The sequence below is a fragment of the Ascaphus truei genome, chromosome 4 (genome assembly GCF_040206685.1).
Source record: "Ascaphus truei isolate aAscTru1 chromosome 4, aAscTru1.hap1, whole genome shotgun sequence".
Taxonomy (NCBI): Eukaryota; Metazoa; Chordata; class Amphibia; order Anura; family Ascaphidae; genus Ascaphus; species Ascaphus truei.
Window position 1 is genome coordinate 148293750 of NC_134486.1, and position 22904 is coordinate 148316653.

At 39.1% G+C, this 22904-nt stretch overlaps 1 protein-coding gene across 2 annotated transcripts in view; it reads left to right on the top strand.

Annotated features, from left to right (window-relative positions):
* The first annotated feature begins 4248 nt into the window (after nt 1-4248).
* The window catches only part of SASH1 (SAM and SH3 domain containing 1), a 628602-nt gene continuing 609946 nt past the window's right edge, over nt 4249-22904 (top strand). Inside the window, exon 1 of one of the 2 annotated variants that reach the window (XM_075596663.1) lies at nt 4249-4339. In XM_075596663.1, the coding sequence (XP_075452778.1) occupies nt 4337-4339 (3 nt within the window). In that variant the 5' untranslated portion in view covers nt 4249-4336. Of the gene's footprint in view, nt 4340-16365; nt 16482-22904 lie in introns of those variants that run through there. The other variant, XM_075596666.1, reaches the window with a different exon arrangement.

Genomic DNA, 22904 nt, shown 5'->3' on the forward strand with positions numbered 1-22904 from the left:
ACGCCCCAGGCGAGTGGATTTAACATTGTGGCAAGCTCCTATTGGCCCAAGCAGCACACGTGTGGTACTAGGTGGCGAGTAGATTTTTTTGTTCGGCGAGTAGATTTTTTGGTGATTTGTCGACCACTGTATATATATATATATATTAGACAGGGCAGCTGGCACTCCAAATACCAAGAAAATTTGTGTTGCATATCCTATAGACAGAAAAAAAGCAATCCACCCCAGCAGGAGCGGACACAGGACAGCAATCAAAGGTAAAAAAGAAAACTTGTATTGCAAGTAAAACACAGCACAAACATGACCAATGTTTCGGTCTTCGTGGGACCTTCCTCAGGGTGGTGCTCGAGACTACTGGCCAGTGGATCCCTTATATACCCCCACACCCACATGACTCAACCAGGATAGCTGATTGGTCGTGCACCCAGTCCCATGATCAGTCCCAATTGTTGCTGAAGTCGCACTATGGCTGACATCAATATACACTGGCGACACACTTTATTCGAGCTCGGCTAGTCCCACGAATTCGGGTATACCCGGGTGTATTGAGGTTTGTGACTGTTTTCTGCCCGAGTGCATTGAGTTATTTTCCGGCAGGGATTGAAGCATTTTATTCCCGCTGGCTGCAATACTGCACAGTACATATATATATACTGCATTACAATTCATGAATTTATGCCATCTGGTAGACACGCGAAGCATTGCAGCCTATTAAATCCTAATCATTATCATTTAACAGATCAGCCGCCCATCAGCCAGGCATGAACCCAGGCTGGGAAGGCAAATGCAACGGGGCTTGTCAGAGGTGAGGAGTGGCGCATTCCAGGTATCTGCCAGGTACATACCGGGTATTTGCTCGAATAAAGTGTGTCGGTGCAGTAGCTGCTCAGTTAAGAATAATCAAGGATATACATGCAGTACCACCAGAGCGCCACTGCGGGGGAAGAGAGCGTTGTCCGTTTCCATGGTGCTATGCTGCTAGGAGACTGCGATGCCGTGGTCCATCGAAGAAGACTAAACGGCTGGGCATACTGCGCATGCGCTGACCCAACACCAGCAAAATAGGCAACCCGGTGTATCACACAGTCAGGAAGAGTGCTGTCCATCCCTCACATCTGGGTCATGTTGATACTGGGGTTATCATCTAAATATACATCAGGGAAATCGTCTCGTATACAAAAATATGGTAATGAGCAGGACATCAAGAGGGATCTCCAAGGGTACTGGAATAAAAATTGAAAAACATAAGTGAACATAAAGTGAGGAGAATTAAAGCAAAATTTACCATGAGTGCGGGCTACTAAATAAAATTATCATTTCAGTAGTATGGCTAAAGAGTGAGATTATAATTTCATTAAAATGCCATTGAATATACGAAACGGCCACAGCGGCATAAGATTATCACAGTCAGGGAAGGCAGTAATGGTAAACTACTATAAGTATATAGAATAGGTATTAGGTCAGTGATGGTTGCACACAGAACATAATGGGGGAGGAAGGGAAAGAGGGGAGGTAAGCAACTGAGGGGGGAAAAAGGGAGGAAGAGAAGGGAAAAGAGGGGGGGGGAAGGAGAGAGGAAAATAGGGAATGTGGGAAAAGAAAGCAATAAATCCATCCATAACAGAGATCAGCAAGAGGATGTTAGAGAAAGCACCCTAGTTTAAAGTCCTCATTGAGACCCTTTGGGGCCATTGTATTAAGCGCAAAAATGAGCCTTGCTTCCAACTGTAGTAATAATCTGTCCCTGTCGCCTCCTCGTGTTGGCATATGGTCTTGCAGGATAGGCATACACCTCATGGTGGCAAGACTGTGTTTGAATATTTTAAAATGTCTTGCAACCAGTTGTAGCTTTTGATCATCACCATCACTTGGTTCTGATAGTGTCTTCCGAATGGCAGATCTATGGAGACAGATCCTTTCCTTCAATTTCCGTGTGGTCTTGCCCACGTAGTACAAGCCACATGGGCAACGAATGAAGTAGACCACGAAAAGGCTCTCACAGTTCATAAAGTCCCTTATCTTAATAGCCTTGCCGCTATGTGGGTGCGCGTATTTATTACCCAAGATCATATACAGGCAATTTGTGCACCCCTGACATTTGTAGACTCCTGGGGTCCTTGTGAGCCATGTGGTGTTATTCGTGTATTTGGTCAGAGGGTCTGATTGTAGAAGAGAGTCACCAATATTCCACCCTCGTCTGTAACAGAACAGTGGAGGTTTGTTAAAATCCGTGCCAATCTTCTTATCGTTGGCGAGTATATGCCAATGTCTCTGTACGCTTGATTTAACCACTCGAGGCCGTGCTGTAAGTACTGGCAACGTGAAACCTATCCGTATTCTGTGTTTTTGTAGTGGATATAAGTAATTGATAACGTGGAATTACTCTAGCCTTCTCCAGATATATATATGATAGGTATGTTTCCGTACAAAGGTTCAGCTGTACACTCACTATGATGTCACGCGCTGGATATATAGCCTACCAGGTACAACACCCAGTGGCTTAATTGCTTAGAGAAATTGTGGATGGCGGATAGGAGTCGGCAGAGGAGGTGGGCATTCCAGGACAGCAAAGAAGAAGGAGAGGGTGGTTGTTACAGGCAGAGTAGGGGGGAGAGAGGCCAAGAGTAGGGTTCAGACAGGTTTATGGGGGGTATGTAGGTGTCATACAGTTGTTGTATTGCCATAACTTCAAAAATGACCTTGAACCCGCCCTACTTTGGACCCCTCCTCCCCCAATCAACCCCGGGTAATTCCGCTAGTATATATATTATACATATAATGAAATTATTTTGTGTAATTTATAATTGTTTTGAATGTACATTTATTTTCAATGTGTTACGCTGTGCTCACCACAAACTAGACGAGACCCCTGTGCTGAGATGGGAATAGGCAAACACCAGCCACAGACACGGGGACCCCGTCTGGAATGTAGAATGGTCTTGCTGGCCGAGTCTAGGACAGGAGAGATCAGAATAAATGTATACTTGCCGGGTCTGATGCCGGAGAGGTTCAGAGCGTGGAAGGTACTATTGCCAAAGTCAGGACTGGAGAAGGGCCGATCATCGGAGTTCAAAGCAAGGGTCAGGATTGGAGAGATGCGGATCATTAAAGTTCAAAGCCAGGGTCAGGATAGGAGAGGTGTGGAGAGCCAGGTGAAGCCGAGATCAGTATTCCAGAGAGCGAAGGGTCCAAGGGCAGGCTGGGTCGGTACACGAGAGATCAGAACTAGGAACCAGGTAACGAGGCAGGTTAAGCAGAGGCAAACACAGGGTAATGTGAGTCTATGCTGATCCAAAGTGCCAGTGGCACAGCTGAGCATAAGTAGCAGGCACTGACCAATCCCCCAGGGGGTGGAGAGGAAGCGTGACCTCTGCAGAGTCAGGTGCGTCACGCGTGCGTCACACGTTGATGACGTGCTGTGCTTCCAGCCTCCAATCCCGTGATGTGGGGTCTGCGCCTGCGCAGCGCGTCAGCGGGGGATGCCGCTCCCGCGGGGAGAGCTCTGTGCGTGCGGGGAGAGGCGCGTGAGGGAGGGCAGCAGGGCGGAGGGCCGACAGTGAGTGTCAGAGCGGGCCGCAGGTAAGTGCGGCCGCGCGGGACCTGCGCGGGAACGCGTGTGGGTTCGCGCGGCCCGCGAGTCACTACACAATGGCAATTGTATGTCACATTATGTTTGAAAAGCAAAAATAGCTCACAGGGAATTAAAAAAGTTCTTGGCATGATAAAGAAAGCTCCTCCTACAAAGCTATGTTTAGTTATTCTTAGAATTAAATCACATGCAACATTTGCGAACACTTCATTTGTGTTATAAATACATAGGTATAACTATACACTTGTTTTTTTTCTATATTTGTTGAATATCATTTGTCTCAGCTTTAAAACAAACAGGAGACATATAATCATCACTCTGTATTCTCACAGTTGAGTTTACTTCCTTGGATACAAAGACAATTTATTGGAAGGTTGATCTTGGCACTCGACATGTATTTAAGGTGTGGTGGAGTTATACATGGCAACCTGCATTACATAACCCCATATTAAATCCTAAATGCAATGTATTTCTTTCCTTCCATTCTATTTATTCTACTTACACTTGACTGTTTATGACCGGATTTCTTTTGAATCATCACTGTATGAGATGCTGCCACCCATACAGACACCAAATTATGTAAATTCTTTGCTTGGAGCAGAATTGCACAGAAGAAGGGTCAACCATTCCCTTCAGTAGAATTTGGTGCTGTACTTGTAAGCAATGATTTAGTGCACTGCATGCAAAGAATACTTAAGTGATGACCATGTTTAGATGGCGTGTAAATAAAGCCTGAGATTCCTACAAATGGTGAGTAGAATTCCATATAAATCCTATCCAGAATGAACATAAAGAAATTGACTGTAAATTACTCAAATAGCATTATTTGTATGTTTAAGATAATCAGATAGTATGCAGAGTCTAAGAGGTAAGTGCATTCGAAAAAGGTGGACAATTTGAATGAAATTAGACTGGAAATAATAATTAGTTATATTTCCCCTGAGGAAGGAAATAAAATATAAAGTATTTGTAATTTCTATAAATTAAAGATGTTTAATTGGCGGTACACTAAATAAATGGACATTTTTTTTAGGTGATGACTATACTTTGATTAATATTGCCTTGTCCACAATGAGAAGAATGTATCAGTTTCTCGGCTGCAAAACAGGAGCAGAAAAGTAAACTACACCTATTGTCCCCATGATTAACATTTCCACTAAACCCAATGGAAATATTTTCTTGGATAATGTGATACAGAATGATAGTAGTATATTTTTAGCTGTGAGACTTTATTAAATGACAATTAAGGTCCCTATATAACAACTTATGTAACACTGGATAATATATATACAATTATTTTAGGTTTTTTCCATTTCATGTATCGCACTTGTTCTTAAATGAACACGTATACAAATAAAAAGCAAAATTATCTCATAGTGGTGTTTTACCCTCAAAAAATCCATATTAATAACCCCTTAAGTATTATATTACGTTCCCAGAGATGTAACAGAAAGTTACAACCACTTAAGATATCTTAATGACCACTAGACATTTAAAATGCCACTTATTTATTGTCTATATGAATGGCAAGATGAGGAATTTTTTTCAACAGGACAGAATGTTCCTGTCTAATATGTGCTATGGCATTCACGTTGCACCTTTAAGTACACCAAAATGTATATAAAAGCAAAAATAGCATTTAAAACAAACTTAATTCACAACTCACAACAGTGATATATTTTATTTATTTTTTACTTAAGTTAATCTGGTTTTTCCCCCTTTATTTTATCTTCATGTGGATTAGCAATTAACCCTTTCACTGCAACACATTGCCTTACATAGATGTTGTAAACACATGTCTGATATGATGCAATAACATAATATAAATCAATAAGATCTGAAATATTTAAATGATTAATCTCCCGTGTTTCTGATGGTACACTTGACTAGGCAAACTATGATCTTGTTTTTTGACAGCAGAAAAAGGGACGCTGAATTAGCTAGAGGCCTATGCCCCGAAACACAGCCATGTTTTACTCCTTCCTATTTGATATGGGATAAGGATTCCATTCTATTGTAGTCCATATTTTTCTCATTTTGCCTTGCCCATTATAAATGACAGCACCATAGCATTTATTTCACTTCATTGATGATTGCGGTAGGGTATTTGTTTTGTAGTTATAAGGAGGTGAGAATTAGGCGACTTCACAAGGTACAGATGAATCTACAGCTGTTAAAACAACCCAAACAATACAAAGAATCGTGTATTGTAGGGAAGATTATTTTCTAAATCTAATACAGATGTTGTAGCACATTAACGTTCTAGTCTACATGCAAGTCTTCTTCAGTTATTCATTAAGAATCTGATGTATAACATCCACATCTTTTTGCACAGTATAATTCTTTATGTTGCAATAAATGGTATCAAAATCTGAACATGTGCCCAATTTACTGAGACAATCAATAGGATGTTTTGTTTTATACATCTTGGAGATTGTTTTGCCCCAGCTTTTGCCTTAACACTTAGTACATAGGCCCCAACGGGGGCTACTGCACCGACACACTTTATTCGAGCAAATACCCAGTATGTACCTGGCAGATACCTGGAATGCGCCGCTCCTCACCTCTGACAAGCCCCGTTGTGTTTGCCTTCCCAGCCTGGGTTCATGCCTGGCTGACGGGCGGTTGATCTGTTAAATGATAATGATTAGGATTTAATAGGCTGCAATGCTTCGCGTGTCTACCAGATGGCATAAATTCATGAATTGTAATGCAGTATATATATATATACTGTGCAGTATTGCAGCCAGTGGGAATAAAATGCTTCAATCCCTGCCTGGAAAATACCTCAATGCTCTCGGGCAAAAAACAGTCACAAACCTCAATACACCCGGGTATACCCGAATTCGTGGGACTAGCCGAGCTCGAATAAAGTGTGTCGCCAGTGTAAGTGTTGCAAACTGCTTTTTTGCTGCAAAATCGGCAATGTGTGCATCTATGTAGGATCCTGAAATGTCTCCGTCTGCACCATCAGTCAAAAAAAAATGTTCTTCATATTTTTGGGTCCACAGAAATGGACTGCGCTTGGCATGCAGATCTTAATTATATATATTTAAAAAAAAGGATGTTTCTGTGAACCAAAAAAAAAGTCACAACCATCCGCCGAGTTCAATTGGGCATAAAACCTTAAAGTCTAGAATATTGTAAGCAGAGAATTAAGTTGCCATCTGCCATGTACAGTATCAACCAAAAATGTATTAGACACAGCACGGGTGTCTAATTATGGAGGTTAACAAAATCTTTTATTTTATAATATTAATATTATTACACCAATCATTGTAATTTCACAACATGGCCTTTATACATATTATGCACATTTTGTAAATGGTTGTACTACGGGTACTTTTTAACAGTGAGGCAAAATCTAAGAACTCCTGGATCTATGAGGTATATGCACAGTATATATGTATCCAGGCAAAAGTGGAGCATATCTGGGGCAAAATAACTGCACCACATGTATCAAAGAAAGAAAAATCCTATTACTTTCAATGGGACTTTTTTCTTTGATATAGTATGGTGCAGTTATTTTGCCCTAATATTGCTCCACTTTTTGCCTTGATACATATGCCCCAATCTATCAAGGCTAAAGTGGTGCACTTTGTGCAAACAATTTGTTCCAGATGCATGAAAGAATAAAAACCCTATTGTTTTTAAAAAGACAATTTCCTTTGACACAGAATACAGGTGCAGATTTTTGGTCCGGGAATTGCACCACTTTTTGCCTTGATACATAAATGATAAATGATACACTGTTTTATACCCTTCTTCACAGAAAGGGTTTAACATCTTGGCAACATACTGTCTCTTCATAACGGTTTCAAGAAAAGGTCCCTTGTTTTGTAAATACTGACACTTCCTTTCTTTTACTGGATATTGTAACATTGCATCACTCTCTGGAGAAAAGTAACATATTGCTGTGTGTTTATGTTTGGAAACAGCGATGTGTGTTCCCATAGAAGACTCATTGCCAGACCATATGGCATGGTAATATTCACTGTATACACACTACCAGCTGATTACATCCACAGAAAGACATGGTTTAAAGATGCAGAACCACTCCCAACATTATCCTGGATGTGGGATATTGGATTAAGAGAAAGCTTTCAAACGTGTGACACATTGCATATCATCTTTCCTGGTTGACTCATATTGTACTCAATGTATTTTCTAACTCTTTGAAAGCATAATAATGAATTTCACGGAATATGCAAAAGTGTGAAATCTTTACAGGTAGCTGCTATAATGGGAGTAGCTACTAAATGTGGGCTACTAAAGCAGCAACTGTTAAAAAAGTAAAGGTAAAGCAAATGTCTGACGTGAGAAGGGACAGTTCCCAGAATCTACTTGACCTCCTTTGGGGCCCAAGCTTTTAGCCACGCTGCTCCCACTCTCTGGAACAGTCTGTCTCGTACCATCCGAGAGGCCCCCTTTCTGGAGAGCTATAAAAACAGGCTCAAAACCTACCTGATTACCCAGGCATTTAATTAATGAACCACAACCTGTCCAGCATTTAATAGCTACAGTACCATCCCATCCTGTATTGTACCTTTCCTTGTGTTTGATCTTGTTTATAACCTTAAATGTTTTCTTCTTTTTCCCTTTCTGTAATGGTGAAATGCGTTGAGTCTCACTTGGAGAAAAGTTGCTACATAAATAAAGTTATTATTATTACATGGTAGAGATTTTTGATACACATAAAATGGAATTGAAAAGTCAATATATAGGACAACAATGGCAGTTGCGTGCTTTTGTATAAATTCTGATAAAGTCAATCCCTCTCCAGGATGCCATGTTCAGCAAACATATGTACAGCAGTGGTCAAATTGTTTAAGTTCTAGACAGATTCTCCTTTTGTTTTCCAAATACATTCAAAGGGAACCATTCCCACCTCTAGACTAGTCAGGCTTCCTAATAGCCTTGTTAGTTTGGGTTATCCCTGAAGGACGTCACAAGAAGAAATCTATAAAGGTTTGAAAGCTCAATATACTATAATTTTCATCTATGCCGAATCCTAATGGTGATATCACAACCTGCAGCAAATCTTTAAAATGGATTTAGTTGGGGCTAAGCAAGGTCTAATACTGCAGTGAGTTTATCACTATGGTTAGATGAGATGTGCAAATATTTCCCATTTGAGTTTGAGCTGCAGTGATGATGGTCAGACAATCATCATTCAAGAAAAATGTTTAATGCTTTGTGCTACTGGAATTCATGCACAAAAGGAGTTAACATTGCATAATTTGTTACAGGCCTACATTTACTTCATACACTTTATAAAATGCCTTGCTCAGTGGAACTGCAGCTTAAAGGGCTGTGGTATTTTTTTCTGCAATGTGCACCTTATCTACCAAGGGCCAATGTCACTATTTCCAACAAACATTAGAGTTGTCCACCTTCACTCATTTATCTTCAGCCTCTTCTTGCTTAATGCTCCTAAATATCTGCTTCTTCTCTTCACTATAATACAATGATTTATCAATGTCATTCAGCTCCATGTTAGCAAGAGTACATCTGTAGGTTACAAGGCAATTTGCCTTATATTTCTGGTGCTTAAGTACCACGCAATTCCCTGATTTGACATTTTATTGATAACTTGCCTCCTGCAGAAGCCTGTTAGATATTATCTTGGAAACTCTATCATCTAACTGTTCTTCTTTCTGTACATTCCAGGAGAAATAAAAGTCCTGTTACGTTACTCTTCCCACTCAAACAGGATAAGAAAAGTATCTTCAAAATAAATATATTAGTGTTTATAGTGCATACATATAGTACTATATAGTCATACTGTATACATTTATTCATATAGCATGCTAATTAAAATGTGCCCATTTCAGCAAGACATAATTAAAAATGAAATGTGATTTTTAATATATATATTTTCTGGGGGGAAAGATGAATATGTTCTTACATTTATAAAAATAATATTCTGCAATTGTATAGCGCATAACAACATATTTGCAGTTATACTTCTCAGTTGTTCATGCAGCAACCTTTGGGGTGGAATCAAGGCTGGGATCAGGAGAGGAAGGGACAATGGGGCCAACGTAGTAACATATTTATTCAAATTTGTGTTGTTTCAAAAATGACAATGCTAAAAAGCAATACAAACCTTTATAAAATGTGGGTCGTATGTATGAAGACTTTATACATAATCAAAGATATATTTCGATTGAAATACTTTGTGAATTGCTGTAGCCCTGTTTCTGCTGTTTGTTACTACATGGTCTACATAGAATGGAAGACAGCAATTTCTGGTGCTTTCTTTCTCTTTTCTTAAACTTCATGTGATCCGAGGTGTCCTCTGGAATACTTACAACTTCAGGGCCTCCACAGTTCTTAAGAATCTAACACTTTAAGCTCTAGGTACTTTTTTAGGACAAATTAGCCGTACTCTGGTGTCAAATAAAAAGTTGCAATATCAACAAGCTAATAATTTATCTCATGAGGGGTGGGGGGATTCTTTGAGCTCAAATACAACAGTTCAGTGTCAGTGGAATCACCACTTCATAGTGCTAAAAAGCTAACTGAGGGGACCGCTTCCTTTGGAGCAGCAAATCTCTTGCACTACATTTTATTTATTGTTTAGTTCCAGGATTTAAGCATTGGGTCTCTGGAGTTGAACTGTGTTCATTTCAGCTCCGGGGACCCCCTGTTTCCTGAGATATTTACCTCCTTATGGGGCTGCCGGTATCTCTGCAGCTAGGGAACTTGTGTCTAACTAAATGGTGGCTTAAATCTCCTGTGTCTCGTGGACCAATAGGAACCTGTGGCATCATTCTTCTACTTAAACTCCACAGAGATACCCCCACCCCCTACAGAGGTAAGTATCTCTGGAAGCATGGGGTCCCCGGAGCTGAAATTAACACAGTTCAACTCCAGAGACTCCCTGCTTCAATCCTATAACAAACAAAAAAAATATTTAGTACATGGGGTTTTCCTGCTTTAATAATCTATTAATCATGGGAGCACAGTGAGCTGATGAGATCCACTAACTGCATTTTCCTGAAAATGTTTGCGTCTCCTAAAAACTATTGTAGATTGTCAACAGGGCAAAAAGATATAATGAATGTATTTGCAGCAATACCCACTCAGGCTAAGATAAACATTTAATGTCACTTTCATTTAACATTAAATGCCCATAGTATTATTATTATTATTCCTTCTGCATTGGAAAAAAAATAATAGGATTAGCCTGTTGAAAATGAAATATAAATAATTAGCTGTTTCTGAAACAAAATGTGTCATGTTTGCTTCATGGAAATGAATTTCTATGACTGTTCTGTATTGGTTTCCTGAATCTCCAGTGGAAATGGCATACATCTGTTGTAAAGAATTTCCAGCAGACAGTTTGGAAATCAGCATTTTCTGTTGATTTAATAGTCTCAGAGGCCATTATTTCTAAGCTAAATGTTGCCGTCTTTTTATTTCTTAGGAAACGTAGATTGTGAAAAACAACTCCAGGGAGAGAAAGTAACTGCGGGCAATAAATAGAAGGAAAATATTTGGAATTAGGTGATGTAGATAACACAGCTTCCCTTCAGAAATCTACTGTAGGTAATGGATAACAGCAGATTCCTAAAAAAATAACAAGCGACATAACAGATTTTGATCCGCTTTGTAAGCTGGAAGATTTTAGACATACAGATATTGCTGATGTAAAATGCTTTAAACAAATATCAATGATCTAGACACATGTTAAGTTATCTAAATGTAACACTGCTTAATAACCAATGCTCTTGGAGGGGCTTCTTACTGCAGCCATAGTTAAACAAAAGTTTGTCCTTTTTGTTGTTGTTTTAACCAATATTCTTAAGCACTGAACAGTGTACAGAAAGGACCCCATGATCTATCTTCCCCTCGAATTCCTTCTCATCCCATTTTTAAGACCTACCTGAAAAGTCAACTTTACCATGAACGCTTTCCATAGTGTTATTAAATGATCGCATGACCAACTGAATACCGACTTACTATCTTAATATTGTCCTAAAACATTTTCACTTCCATGTACTCATCATCATCATCATCATCATTTATTTTTTTAACTAAATGCAGGCCTCCACTTAAGTGGACATTGCATTACTTTACAGTTTGAGAACAACTACAATTAAAAACAATTATTTTGTTACACAAGAGTCAGACAGGAAAAGCCAGAGATATAATAATACATGGTTGCATTAAATGAACAAAGTATAAATACATTCAATTTACAGAGATTTCATGGATAGTCAGAGATATGATTATGGGCATAAGTAACATTTACAGACAGGATTAAAATTGTGTTAGAAGAAGTAGGATAGACCGTCAATGTGTTTGTAAACTCCTTGTATCAGGGTGTCTTCTATCTATAGGCAGGGTAAGCTGGCATTGGAGATAGAGGATGGGAAGGTTGGTGATTATTGGAAGCAATAGAGCAGCTGTAACATTACCAAACATCAGCAAATGACAACATCCTTTTGCTTACGCCTTTGGGGTGACTCAGGTGTTATGTCCCAGAGTTTCTTTGTAGAAGTTAAAAAAGCAACATGGCAGCATATGTAGTAGTACCTCAGTCCTCTTGTCTATATCTCTCAGTATAGTTAGATTGTCAGGTTTTTGGGAATGGGATTCATTTTTGTTTAGTTTTATGCACTACACCCTTATTTGTGATATTCTTCCCTGTATTATGTTATGTACATTATCTCTAGGGTGCTATGGTCAGTGGCTGCTACTATATAAATAAAAACGCAGGATACTTTACTCGGGTAAAAGGTAGAAACATAATGTGTTTTAGTTAAAATATTGGGCATTAGTATGTAAGAGGAAGTTAAAAAGAAAGAACCATTCTGCTACTAAAAATGTGTGATTTATGAGCAAGATAAAAAAATAATTAAACAAGAATGAGTCGAAAACGCACTGAATAAGATAGCTAAAACCAAATCAAAAGAAATCAATCATTTCACAGTGAGCACCAATTCTATTGTTTAACAGCTCATTCACATTTTGATTTGATGGCCGTTGCCTTTTATTTACTGTAAATTCTTATCTGTTACCACTGTAACGGATTTCTCAATTTTATTTGAAAGGGTGAATAATGCTTTTGGTTTTGGAAATATGAACCAGATGTACAGCAGTGCTGAAAGATTGGACTTCCTTGATTAATGATGTGTTTGGTTCTGAACTTTCAAATCATATTTAATGGTGTTAATTAATTCAACAGTTTTTAACTGGCCTAAGTCATTACTCCTGCATAGATTACTATAATTACCAGGCCCCTAGTTTCCTTTCTCATTACCTGTGGTAGCAATTGAGTCCATACAGATCCCTATACCCACACCATCTTACCCTGACTGATCCAATCCCAGGTGTTCCCCAAATGACCGTCTTTCCACCCATTTGTTTTGTCCCAAAACACATATGGGTAGCAACTGTTGCATCCCCTATGCAAAAAGAGGGAGTTCCATTATCCCGGGATCAACTACCAACCTTCGCTAGCACCGTTTAAAAAAAAACCCTATGAAACTGGTACTGTCAATGGCAAACCATCTTTGTGTATTAACAAGGCCCTTCCTTTGCAAGCCTTCTATTCAGAAACCTTGTAATTGGTAACATGTTGAATTTTAGCAGTCATTTTTGATTTTCACCTTAGATATCAAGTGTTTGAAGCACATTATCATTTTGACAATAAGTAAAACAGAAAGAACAGTTGCTCAGTGATAAGAACACTGTCTTTGAAGTGGTTGGTAAATTCTAGTCTGAATCTTAGTGTAACCTCTCCTTGTGACCTTGGGTCAGTCACTTTGTTTCCTTGCACCTGAAGCAGCCAACATCACTTTGATACACTCTGTTTTTATTCTATTAAAAGCTACAACACAATGAAAATAGCAAAGAACAGTAATGTCTGTAGAATTCCACATCGCTCCACGTGGATATGCTGGCTTTTCCTATAAAGTAAACCCTTCTTTTCAGACATTGTCTTGTGTTTAACAATATATTCACTTAATCAGTGTACCAAACAAATGTACCATGTCTTGTAATAGTATTATATTATAAACATAGAGGTTTCTCAGAAAAGAATGTGACAAAGGCTTTCTAAAATATTTAATTCTGACTAAATTAAAAGATCACTTAAATAATTGTTTGCAGGAAAGCGAGGAAAGAATACATGCCAGTTTTGAAAGGACTACTTAGAACTAACTAATAGTATTCAGATGGTAACTCAACCTGCCTAAGAAACTGTAGCTGTGTTTGTGTCCTCAGATAACCTTTATTGGTGTCTTACCATAAGGGACAAAGCAGAGTTCAGAAATAAATAACAAAGCATGCTTTTATTAGTGCTTATGGTGTAAAAGTGGCCATTAAATTTAAATGTTATAATTATCCAAATTAACGTTTTCTGCCAATAAATTACAATATTGGTTCGCCAAAACTGTAGATAAATGGAAGAAAATTAGGGACAGATCCACAAAGCTCTGTTATTGAGTTAATAAGATGTTAACATCTTGCTAAGTACTAACAGGGATCTTCTAAGCTCCATAGCGAATGCATTAAGTGCCGTCTTAATGCTAAAACGGCCTGCCATTAACTTTAACGAGCGTTAGTGCTAAGGGTTTGCAAAAGAGGTGTGGATCACATCTAATTATATATAGATCAGGCCATTACAGTAACGGAGGTCTTAACGTTATGTTAGTGTAGATCATGGTTATAAACGAGTGAAGTATTCGTGGTGCTACTCCACAGAAATCTAAGTAAGTGCCTTAGGGGCATATTCTGTAAACTCCGTTAGCGCTAATCCGTGCGATTTGCACAGAAAGATCTGCACTTTCTGTGCAGATTGCACATATCGCCACTAACGGAGGGTGCAGAACAAGCCCCTAAATGTCTATAAAATACAACAATGTAACGTACAAAATAAATAACAAAAACTAAGTGAATCTAAACAAAAACACCACTTGTGCAGCACTCTAATATGCCTCCAATTAAGCAAAAAGTCCAAGGTCCATGAAGTCCAAGAGAGTGTGCTAAACTACAGCAGTACAAAACATACAAGACAGACCTGACAGAGACTTACAACATAAAACACACTACAAATAACATAAGCAAAAATAAAAAAAAGGGGGGGGGAAGAGGATGGAGCAAAAAAGAGAGGACCAATAGTGTAATATGTAAAACTAAATATATTGGTATCAAAAAAAGAATCTCACTCCCAAGCAAAGTTGAAAAAAAGGCATCACAGTAAACAACTTTGACACACTGGATCACTGGATCGCTGTATCATTCGTGACATCAGACTCCGGTAGCTGCAGTAATCTCCCCATGGAGCCTCCACTCTCCAGCCCGCATCCATAGACACCACCCCCAGTGGACATGTGCGTGCCCTCTGCATCCCACTCGTCGTGTGCCCCGGGTCTCGGTGCAGATCACCCGTTCAATGCAGCACCTCCGCAATCTCACATAAGTTTGTTTAGAGTGTCCAAACAATATGAAGCCGGTCAGCTCTCCACCTCTTCCTACTTTCCTTCCAACCTACTCACTAGTAACCCTGATGAAGCACTTCTAGCACCTATCGCCTGGTAGCAGAATTTTTTTTTTGCCCTTGTCCAGGGTTTTTAAGTGGACCACCTTAGCAATATAGAAAGCCAAAGAGAATACCCTGGACTAGATCAAAATATTTTGCCAAGACCTATGAATTAACCCCTTGAATGTCATAGTGGACACGACATTATGTATACACACACCTTGTTATTTATCCTATGGTATATGTGTGTAGAAATCTTCTTACCTCTGTCCTGGTCACCCCGCTCCCGTGATGCTTTTACAAGCGGATAGTCGTGAGGCACTGTAGCTTTGATGGCCCCGTCCTGCCAGCTGCATGCTGGCAGCTCCTACAGCAACAAGACCTTCCACACACCTCCTGATGGCGTGCGTCCTGGATCACGGTAGATGAGAGTGAAGAGGAAAGCGGCAGGCATCCGGAGCAAGAGCACAAAAATAAGGCAATGATTGAAAGTCAAAACCCACGGTCAGGAAAAAAGGGGGGCTTTATTGAGAAACACAAATGAGATGAGCAGTCCCCATGTTCTCTCTCCTACGCGTTTCACGCTTTCAAGGAGTGGGAAGCAGAAGACTGAACATACAATATAAAGACAAAAAAAAACGCCAAAGCACTGGTGTATACAATCAAATTAAAAATGCTAAAAAACATGAAGCAGCCAATTTTTTCCCCTTTTTTCCTGACCGGGTGTTTTGACTTTCAATCATTGCCATTTTTTTGTACTGTTGCTCAGGATACCTGCCGCTTTCTCTTCATTATTATTTATTCTACCTATATTATTATATACCTTGTATTCTAATGTTTGTCAAAATTGTAAGGTGCTGCGTACCTGTTTGGCGCTATTAAAAATAGGAATATATGTACATACATAACAATAATGAATATGTATATTGTTGTACATGACATAGTATATATTTAACGCACTATAGTAAAGTAACATTTGCTAGTTAAACACTGCTTGTCAAATAGTGAAGAAATGCTTCGACAATGGCAGGTGGGGCCATATAGCAAACGTTGCAGAATATAAAAATAACATGCTCCCCTATACTCTATGCAAACACGAAACAGTCCCCTTTCTGCACGCAAGCTGAAACCTGAAGAAATCGGTGGGAATTTTTTTTCCACCACATCCATCTGTAATTGTAGAAATCGTTCTACTCCGAATGAAAGACCGCTTGTGTGTGTGTGACTTGTCAAACAGGTTTGCAAGCTTTGTACACTGAATTTGAGACCCACTATTCTAAGCGGCTCTTTTTAATTATTTGAATACTCCCGTACTATGAGTCTTGCAGCAACATCCGTGCCAGCACTGCAACTTAAGTGATTTATACTGCATTAAACCAATGATCATGAGTGAGGCTGGTATGTACTTTTTCATTTAGTAGATTTGTCTCTTGCAAGTCAATATATGAGCTAAACAGCATGTCACGTGGTAGTGGTGCTCTTGAGATTAATTAATTGTTCACTAAAATCTTTTAAACATTTGGACAAATATTACCATTTTAGTATTATTTTTGTGTATAGCACAAGTTATTTATACACTGCTTTATAGAAACATTCTATAGGAATGTAGAAATAATATTTTTCTGTTTGAATCTTATTTTGAAATACTGTGGAATTGTATCAACAATCGTCACCTACTGTATCTGTGCAGGTTTCTGCAGGAGGTTTCTAAGATATTCAGCAGGAGGATTTTGAAATGCTGTTTCTTAAATTGTGCGTACGGATGAACCACTAGAACAGGAGTGGCCTACTCCAGTCCTCAAGGGCCACCAACAGGGTCAGGTTTTAAGGATATCCATGCTTCAGCACTTCAACGACTGAGCTACTGATTGAGCCACCTATGCTGAAGCAGGGATATTGTTAAAACCTAATCTGTTGATGGCCCAAGAGAACTGAAGTTGGCCACTTCTGTTTAGACCAATAAATGCACAGCATTTCTCAAACATTTACATACATGTTAATTAAGTCATTTATAAAGTGATCAATACTTGGAAGAATGAGTGAAGCCTCATTTTACCAATTGATATGGTTGGGCAAATGTTACCCAATAATATTCTCTGTGACCTTGTGAACGTTATTCTAATTCCTTGCTTGTTAACCTGAAACAGATCACTGCTGTATCCATTACACAATACAAGCATGGTCACTGAGTGTACCCCTGTTTTGACAGAGTATTGATTTTTGCTCATGTGTATTGGTTACTTGTTTCAAACCTGTGAAAAGAGAACACACAGAATAGAGAAAAAAACTGTACAAAAGGAATAAAATTACTATTCGCTTCCATTTCCCTACAAATTGATACTCAAGTAGCCTCCACTAAAATATGTAAACAAGCGTCTTTGAATTGTTTACACCTGGGATTAATTGGGATTAATACTGCATGTTATTCAATCTGTTTTAAGTACCTGCATTAAATGTAAGAAACCTCTTTAGCAAGTTTTAGACATAAGACACAATTTGTACACCAACTCAGACCCAGAGGTTTCATTGGCATATTAAAAGTGGATAACAAATGTAGTGGAAGATGAATATACTTTGATGGTCATATCTATATTGATTGTAGGCGAGTAGATTAATTGTAGGTTGTAATACCTTTTGGTGGACCAGCATAAGAGTTCTTAGCATTACACTGTACAGAGCTACTGGAATCTCATGTTTCTTCATGTGTACTGTCTGAAAGATGCAGACATTAATTAATTCCATTATAACATGTAAATTAGTTTCTGCAGCCTCTTGAATAAATAGTTATTAATTTCTAAGGAGGTATTGTATTATGAGCACACTTGCTGCATTTCTCCATCGACTGCATGTCATACTGAGACAACAATCTTCAACTAGTTTTCCAGTGGGCCCTGATCTATAGTTGCCAGACGTCCCGCATATATGGGATTGTCCCTTATTTCATTAACTTGTCCCCTTGTCCTGGAAAGGTCTGTCGGGAAGCATAATTGTCACTCGGTTGAGCCTCACCTTGGCATGATGTTCTGGTTCGTTGGGGCAGTTCCCTTTTTAGATATGTGTCCTACAGTAGTATAACAACTGCAGGGTAACATGGAGATTTTAGTCTTAACAAACAGAAACATTATTGTTGAATGGGCAAATATATTTTAATATGATATCAATATTACCATGTTGTATTATGTAACAATAAGGATTAATTACACATCAGCATACAGAGACATCTTTGGTTTTACAGAAAAATACTAGCTTGCAACACAGAAACTCCATGACACATACTGTATATAGTATGTAAATTCCCCCCAACCCAATATAATTTAGGCATTTCAAAAAAATGTGGGCAACCTTCTTAACACCATTGTGTTTTGCTTTACAAATCTGACCACCCTAACAGTAACACAGTGAACAAAGTAAACTGTAATATAGTAGATAGTTAGATCAAGGCTTATTTTAGCTTCCTTAATATGACATACTACTGTATATTTATAGCAGATACAGCAGAAGATAATTAAAAATTAACCAACACAGACAAGTAGTAGGTAAACAGAAAACTCTATATAACACTTCAAAGGATCCCATAACCAAAGGGCACTCATTATCTTTTTAAAAAAAGTCTATCGGAGCTGGAAGGCAACATGTTTTGGATAAGACTATTTAAAGTTCCCGAACCGGTTATAGGGCGTGACTATGATGGTAAAGCCTGTCTATATTGTAGTAGTGGGAAACTGTGGAAAGTGACAGGCAGCCTTAAGCTAAACAATAAATTAAGATGTGTTATGTATAAATAAGTGCAGATGCAGTAAAATGATCTTGTGGAAAAATGCAGACCGATATTTATTACAACAACAACAGAACTTGCACTCACCACCTTTCTTCTTGTCATAGGTACTACGGTCCAATACCCTGATCGCTGAGTACAAACAAATCTATAAAATAAACTCTTGAATGCTGGTCTGAAGACCCATATTTACTATGATGAAGACACCTTATGGGTCATTCAAGTGAAAGGGCTGGAAGGTATCTTATAAACATAGCAAATCTTAGTACACATAGACCTGCAGCTTTCAAGTGAATTGTCCAGAAGGTTTCTTTTTGGCATAGCATCGCTTATTAAATATGGGTCAAAGTACCTAATCTTTAGAATTGATAACAATTCGATTTTTCTAAACCAGTAGTTCTCAAACTTCTCCTCATCGTTAGACCAGGTTTTCAGGACAACCAACCATTTTCAAAGCAATAAGCAAATTACAGATGTAGAAAGACTTACTGTACTTGGCGCCGCGGATGAACCAGCAAAAGTCCGCTGCTGCAAGGGACTTGTCTGCTGCGGGGGTCCATGCTTCAGAATGGGACACCCCGCAGCATTAATCCTTCTGTGCTGCAACCTCCAAGGTTACGTGACCATGCGTGGCAGTGGCACCAAAGATTATTAGCTTTGCTACATTTGTAGATGTAAACAGTTTTGAGAATGCATCTAATCTTAATTATTAATGCCTATTTTTGCCTTTGGTTAATCAGGGAATGATATAATCTGTTTGGGAGCTCTTTACTTACATATCTGGGTAAAAGGGATGCAGAGTGTGCTGCAGCACCCCTTAACGTAAATTTCTGGGTGCTAAGCACCCTCCTGCTTTTCCATCTGCCCCAAGGGTTAAATTGACTTGCACTAGATTTTATGAAGACTCCTATCCACCAACAGCCAAGGACATGAGATAGCAGCACAAAACACAAAACTGGCTAATTGGGTATGCCATGGCTGAACAAGTTCTGATACAGCCATTGGATTCTTAGCTGAGCTCCAAAGTCATCCCTCACTTACTACGATAACATAATTTTTTAAAATTTTAATACTGATAATGCAGCACCTTCGAACACACAATATAATTGATGAAATCCTGACAATGGCATTTCTAAGCTTCCTTGTGGGGTGGTTGCTGGGGTGACATGAATTATTGCTTTGAGGGCAAGCAATGGCTTATAATGGCCACCCACACTACTTTTACATACTTGTCCCCTGACACTTTTGAAAACAGTTCATACTTTCATAGCCTAGAATTATAGTAAAGATTTAAAAAATTTACATTAGACTTGCAAGAGGTCTAGTAATAAAGGATAATTATTCAGCGCGTATAGCAACCGCTGCGCTGTAAGAGAGGGCTGCCGTTAATATTCCTGGAATGTGCTTCCTGTCCCTTCTGCTAGCAAAAGGGTTAAATCTGATGCGAGTAGGGACCCTTCATGACCACCAGTCTGACTACAATATGGCCAAATTGGGTTACACTAGTCTGACTGAAGGGATCCAAATATTTTTAGAGCTGAAGGGGCAACAACAGGGTTGCCACTACTGTGGGTTTGACCCGCAGACTACGGGTTTTGACCACGTATCTCCGGGCTCCGGGTTTACCTAGTAAACCTCCAGGTGGTGGCAACCATGGACGTGTGGTGGCGTTTGGCAGTTTTGTTCGGCAGCGGCGTCTCTCGGTGGCCTCAGAGTTTTCCCGGCATCTTCCCCTGCTAGTAATTCCTTTCAATATGGCCGCGCAGCGTCAAATGTCACCACGTTGCCATGGCAATGGGTACGTTATGTGACATCACAGCATCACGTGACTCCCGTTGACAAGCCAACAGGATGCTATGTGACGTCGAGACGTCATGAGGCACATTTTGTTGTCATGGCAACTTGACGCCGTGTGACGCTGCAAAGCCATATTGACGGGTTGCAGCGGGAGATGCCGGGAGGATGTTGGAATGATGCCAGAGGATGCTAGGGAGACGCCGCCGAAGGTAAGTGCAATGTTTTAAAATGTTGTCTCCGGATTGGCCTTCCCTAGAAGGTGGCAACCCTGGGCAGCAATGTACTGAGGAAAATATGCTGCTACTGTACCACGGCAAAAATAAGAAATACACACAAATAAATGACAATTGACAATGACTTTATATGAATGACAATCCATATTAATATACTAATACTTTAGTGCAATAACATCCTTTCTCATCAATTAACTATGATGCTGTATATTGATTTCAGATTGATAACACTGTAATTCCCTCCTGCTAGATGTACTCTCACATTATTAGTTGATTAATGACAGTGGATGAGGAAAAAACGATAAACATGTAGATAAAAGAGACTGCTGCATTCACATAAAAAGAGAGGAAAATGTCAAATTTAATTAAAAATGTAACAGTTCAATTACTGTATGTCATTAAGTCCAATAGGGTTTTATAGTACCCAAAGCAGATATCTATCTGGATCGCTAATTGTTATATTTTACTTTCAATTTGTGTCTAGTATCTTCTTACTTACATCACCCTGCATGTGCCTAAAAATGATATTTATGGTGAGTTACAATTATTACCCTCAAAAAAAGCAAAGGTGATTTGCAAACAAAATTATATTTTGGACTAATACGTGGAAGTCCAATCTGTCTACAACATTTAAATTCTTCTACGGCAGAAGTGCCTGCAATGCATTACTAGACAATCAGGTGTATTCATAAAGTGGCCTAGCTGAAGATTAAAATGTTCAGTCCCACCATGCTACCGCTACTGTCAGCCCAGAGTCGCACAGTGCCTCAATTAAGTTTGGGATATGACTTTCCGGGACTAGGAGGTGATTGATAGCCTCTATTTAGAAATCACCATCTAACCCTGGAAAACCACCCCCTCGCCTCTCCCAAACTCAGTGCAGCCGAGCAACTACGGCTTTACGGACTGCTACTTCTCACCACGGGACTCCTGTCTGTGATTTATCTTTTTCCTCCTTCTCACCATGGTAGTAATCCAGGAAGTAATGGAAAGGAGAAAGAGAGACTTGTTTGAGCTCCTATTTGCCTCACCGGCTTGACTGGATGCTTAAACATTGGACAAGTCCTGGTTATGCCATTGCAATCACACTAAACTAATGGGATTTTGTCATTTGGTTTGTCTTCATTTAATATGCTGTGAATCTGACTCCCCATGCAGGAGAATATTTGAGTTTCCTTCATTTCAAGGAACCTGAACTTGGCTTCACACCATATTGGCATATAAGGAGCAATGATTCACTGTTCTGGATTGCCAAGGATCCCAAGGAGTAGGAACTGACTTTTCAAATTAGGTTTACCTGTTACACAGGTAACTACTGTTAATACTACTTACACAGCATTTTCCTTTTAACATTGTTTTCTGCTGTTTATAAAAATTGATTGCATTATGGATTCACTTAGCAGACATAAGCAGTATAATGCTCAACCTAAATATAGCTCTCTGCTGCTACGTAGATGAGTCATATGTGAATTCTCTCCACAACCACTAATTTCAGTTCACTTTACCAAAAGAAAAGTCAAAATGTTCCTTTAAAAGTGCAGTTAATGTTTAAAATACACACTTAAAAAAAGCAAGCAGCGTACTGTAAATGTGTAAGTATGACTACAAATGTCAAGATTATGCAACTATAAAATCTTTTTGATTTAAGAGGCATTAAAATATTGACTTGCTTTTCAATGCTTACATCTAAAATCACCATGGCTGTTATATCGCCCTAATGTAGAATTTTCTGTTGAATAAAAAAATAACATATATAGGGGTCAAAATATCCTTTAAGTGACCAGCTTATTTGGGAAAATGTGATAGTTGTGTTCCCCAAATATTTTCTAAATGTTCCATTGTTTGGAAAGGATCTTTTTCAATGACTGTACCACTGAAGAAACTTTTAGCAAAGGAACTGAGTGGTGAGTGGTATATGACATGTTTGGAAGAATGTACTAAAGAATATAGCAGTCCAGAGGGGTCACCGGGAGGACATCTTGACCTCCTAGGGCCCTCTCCCCATGGCTAGGATTT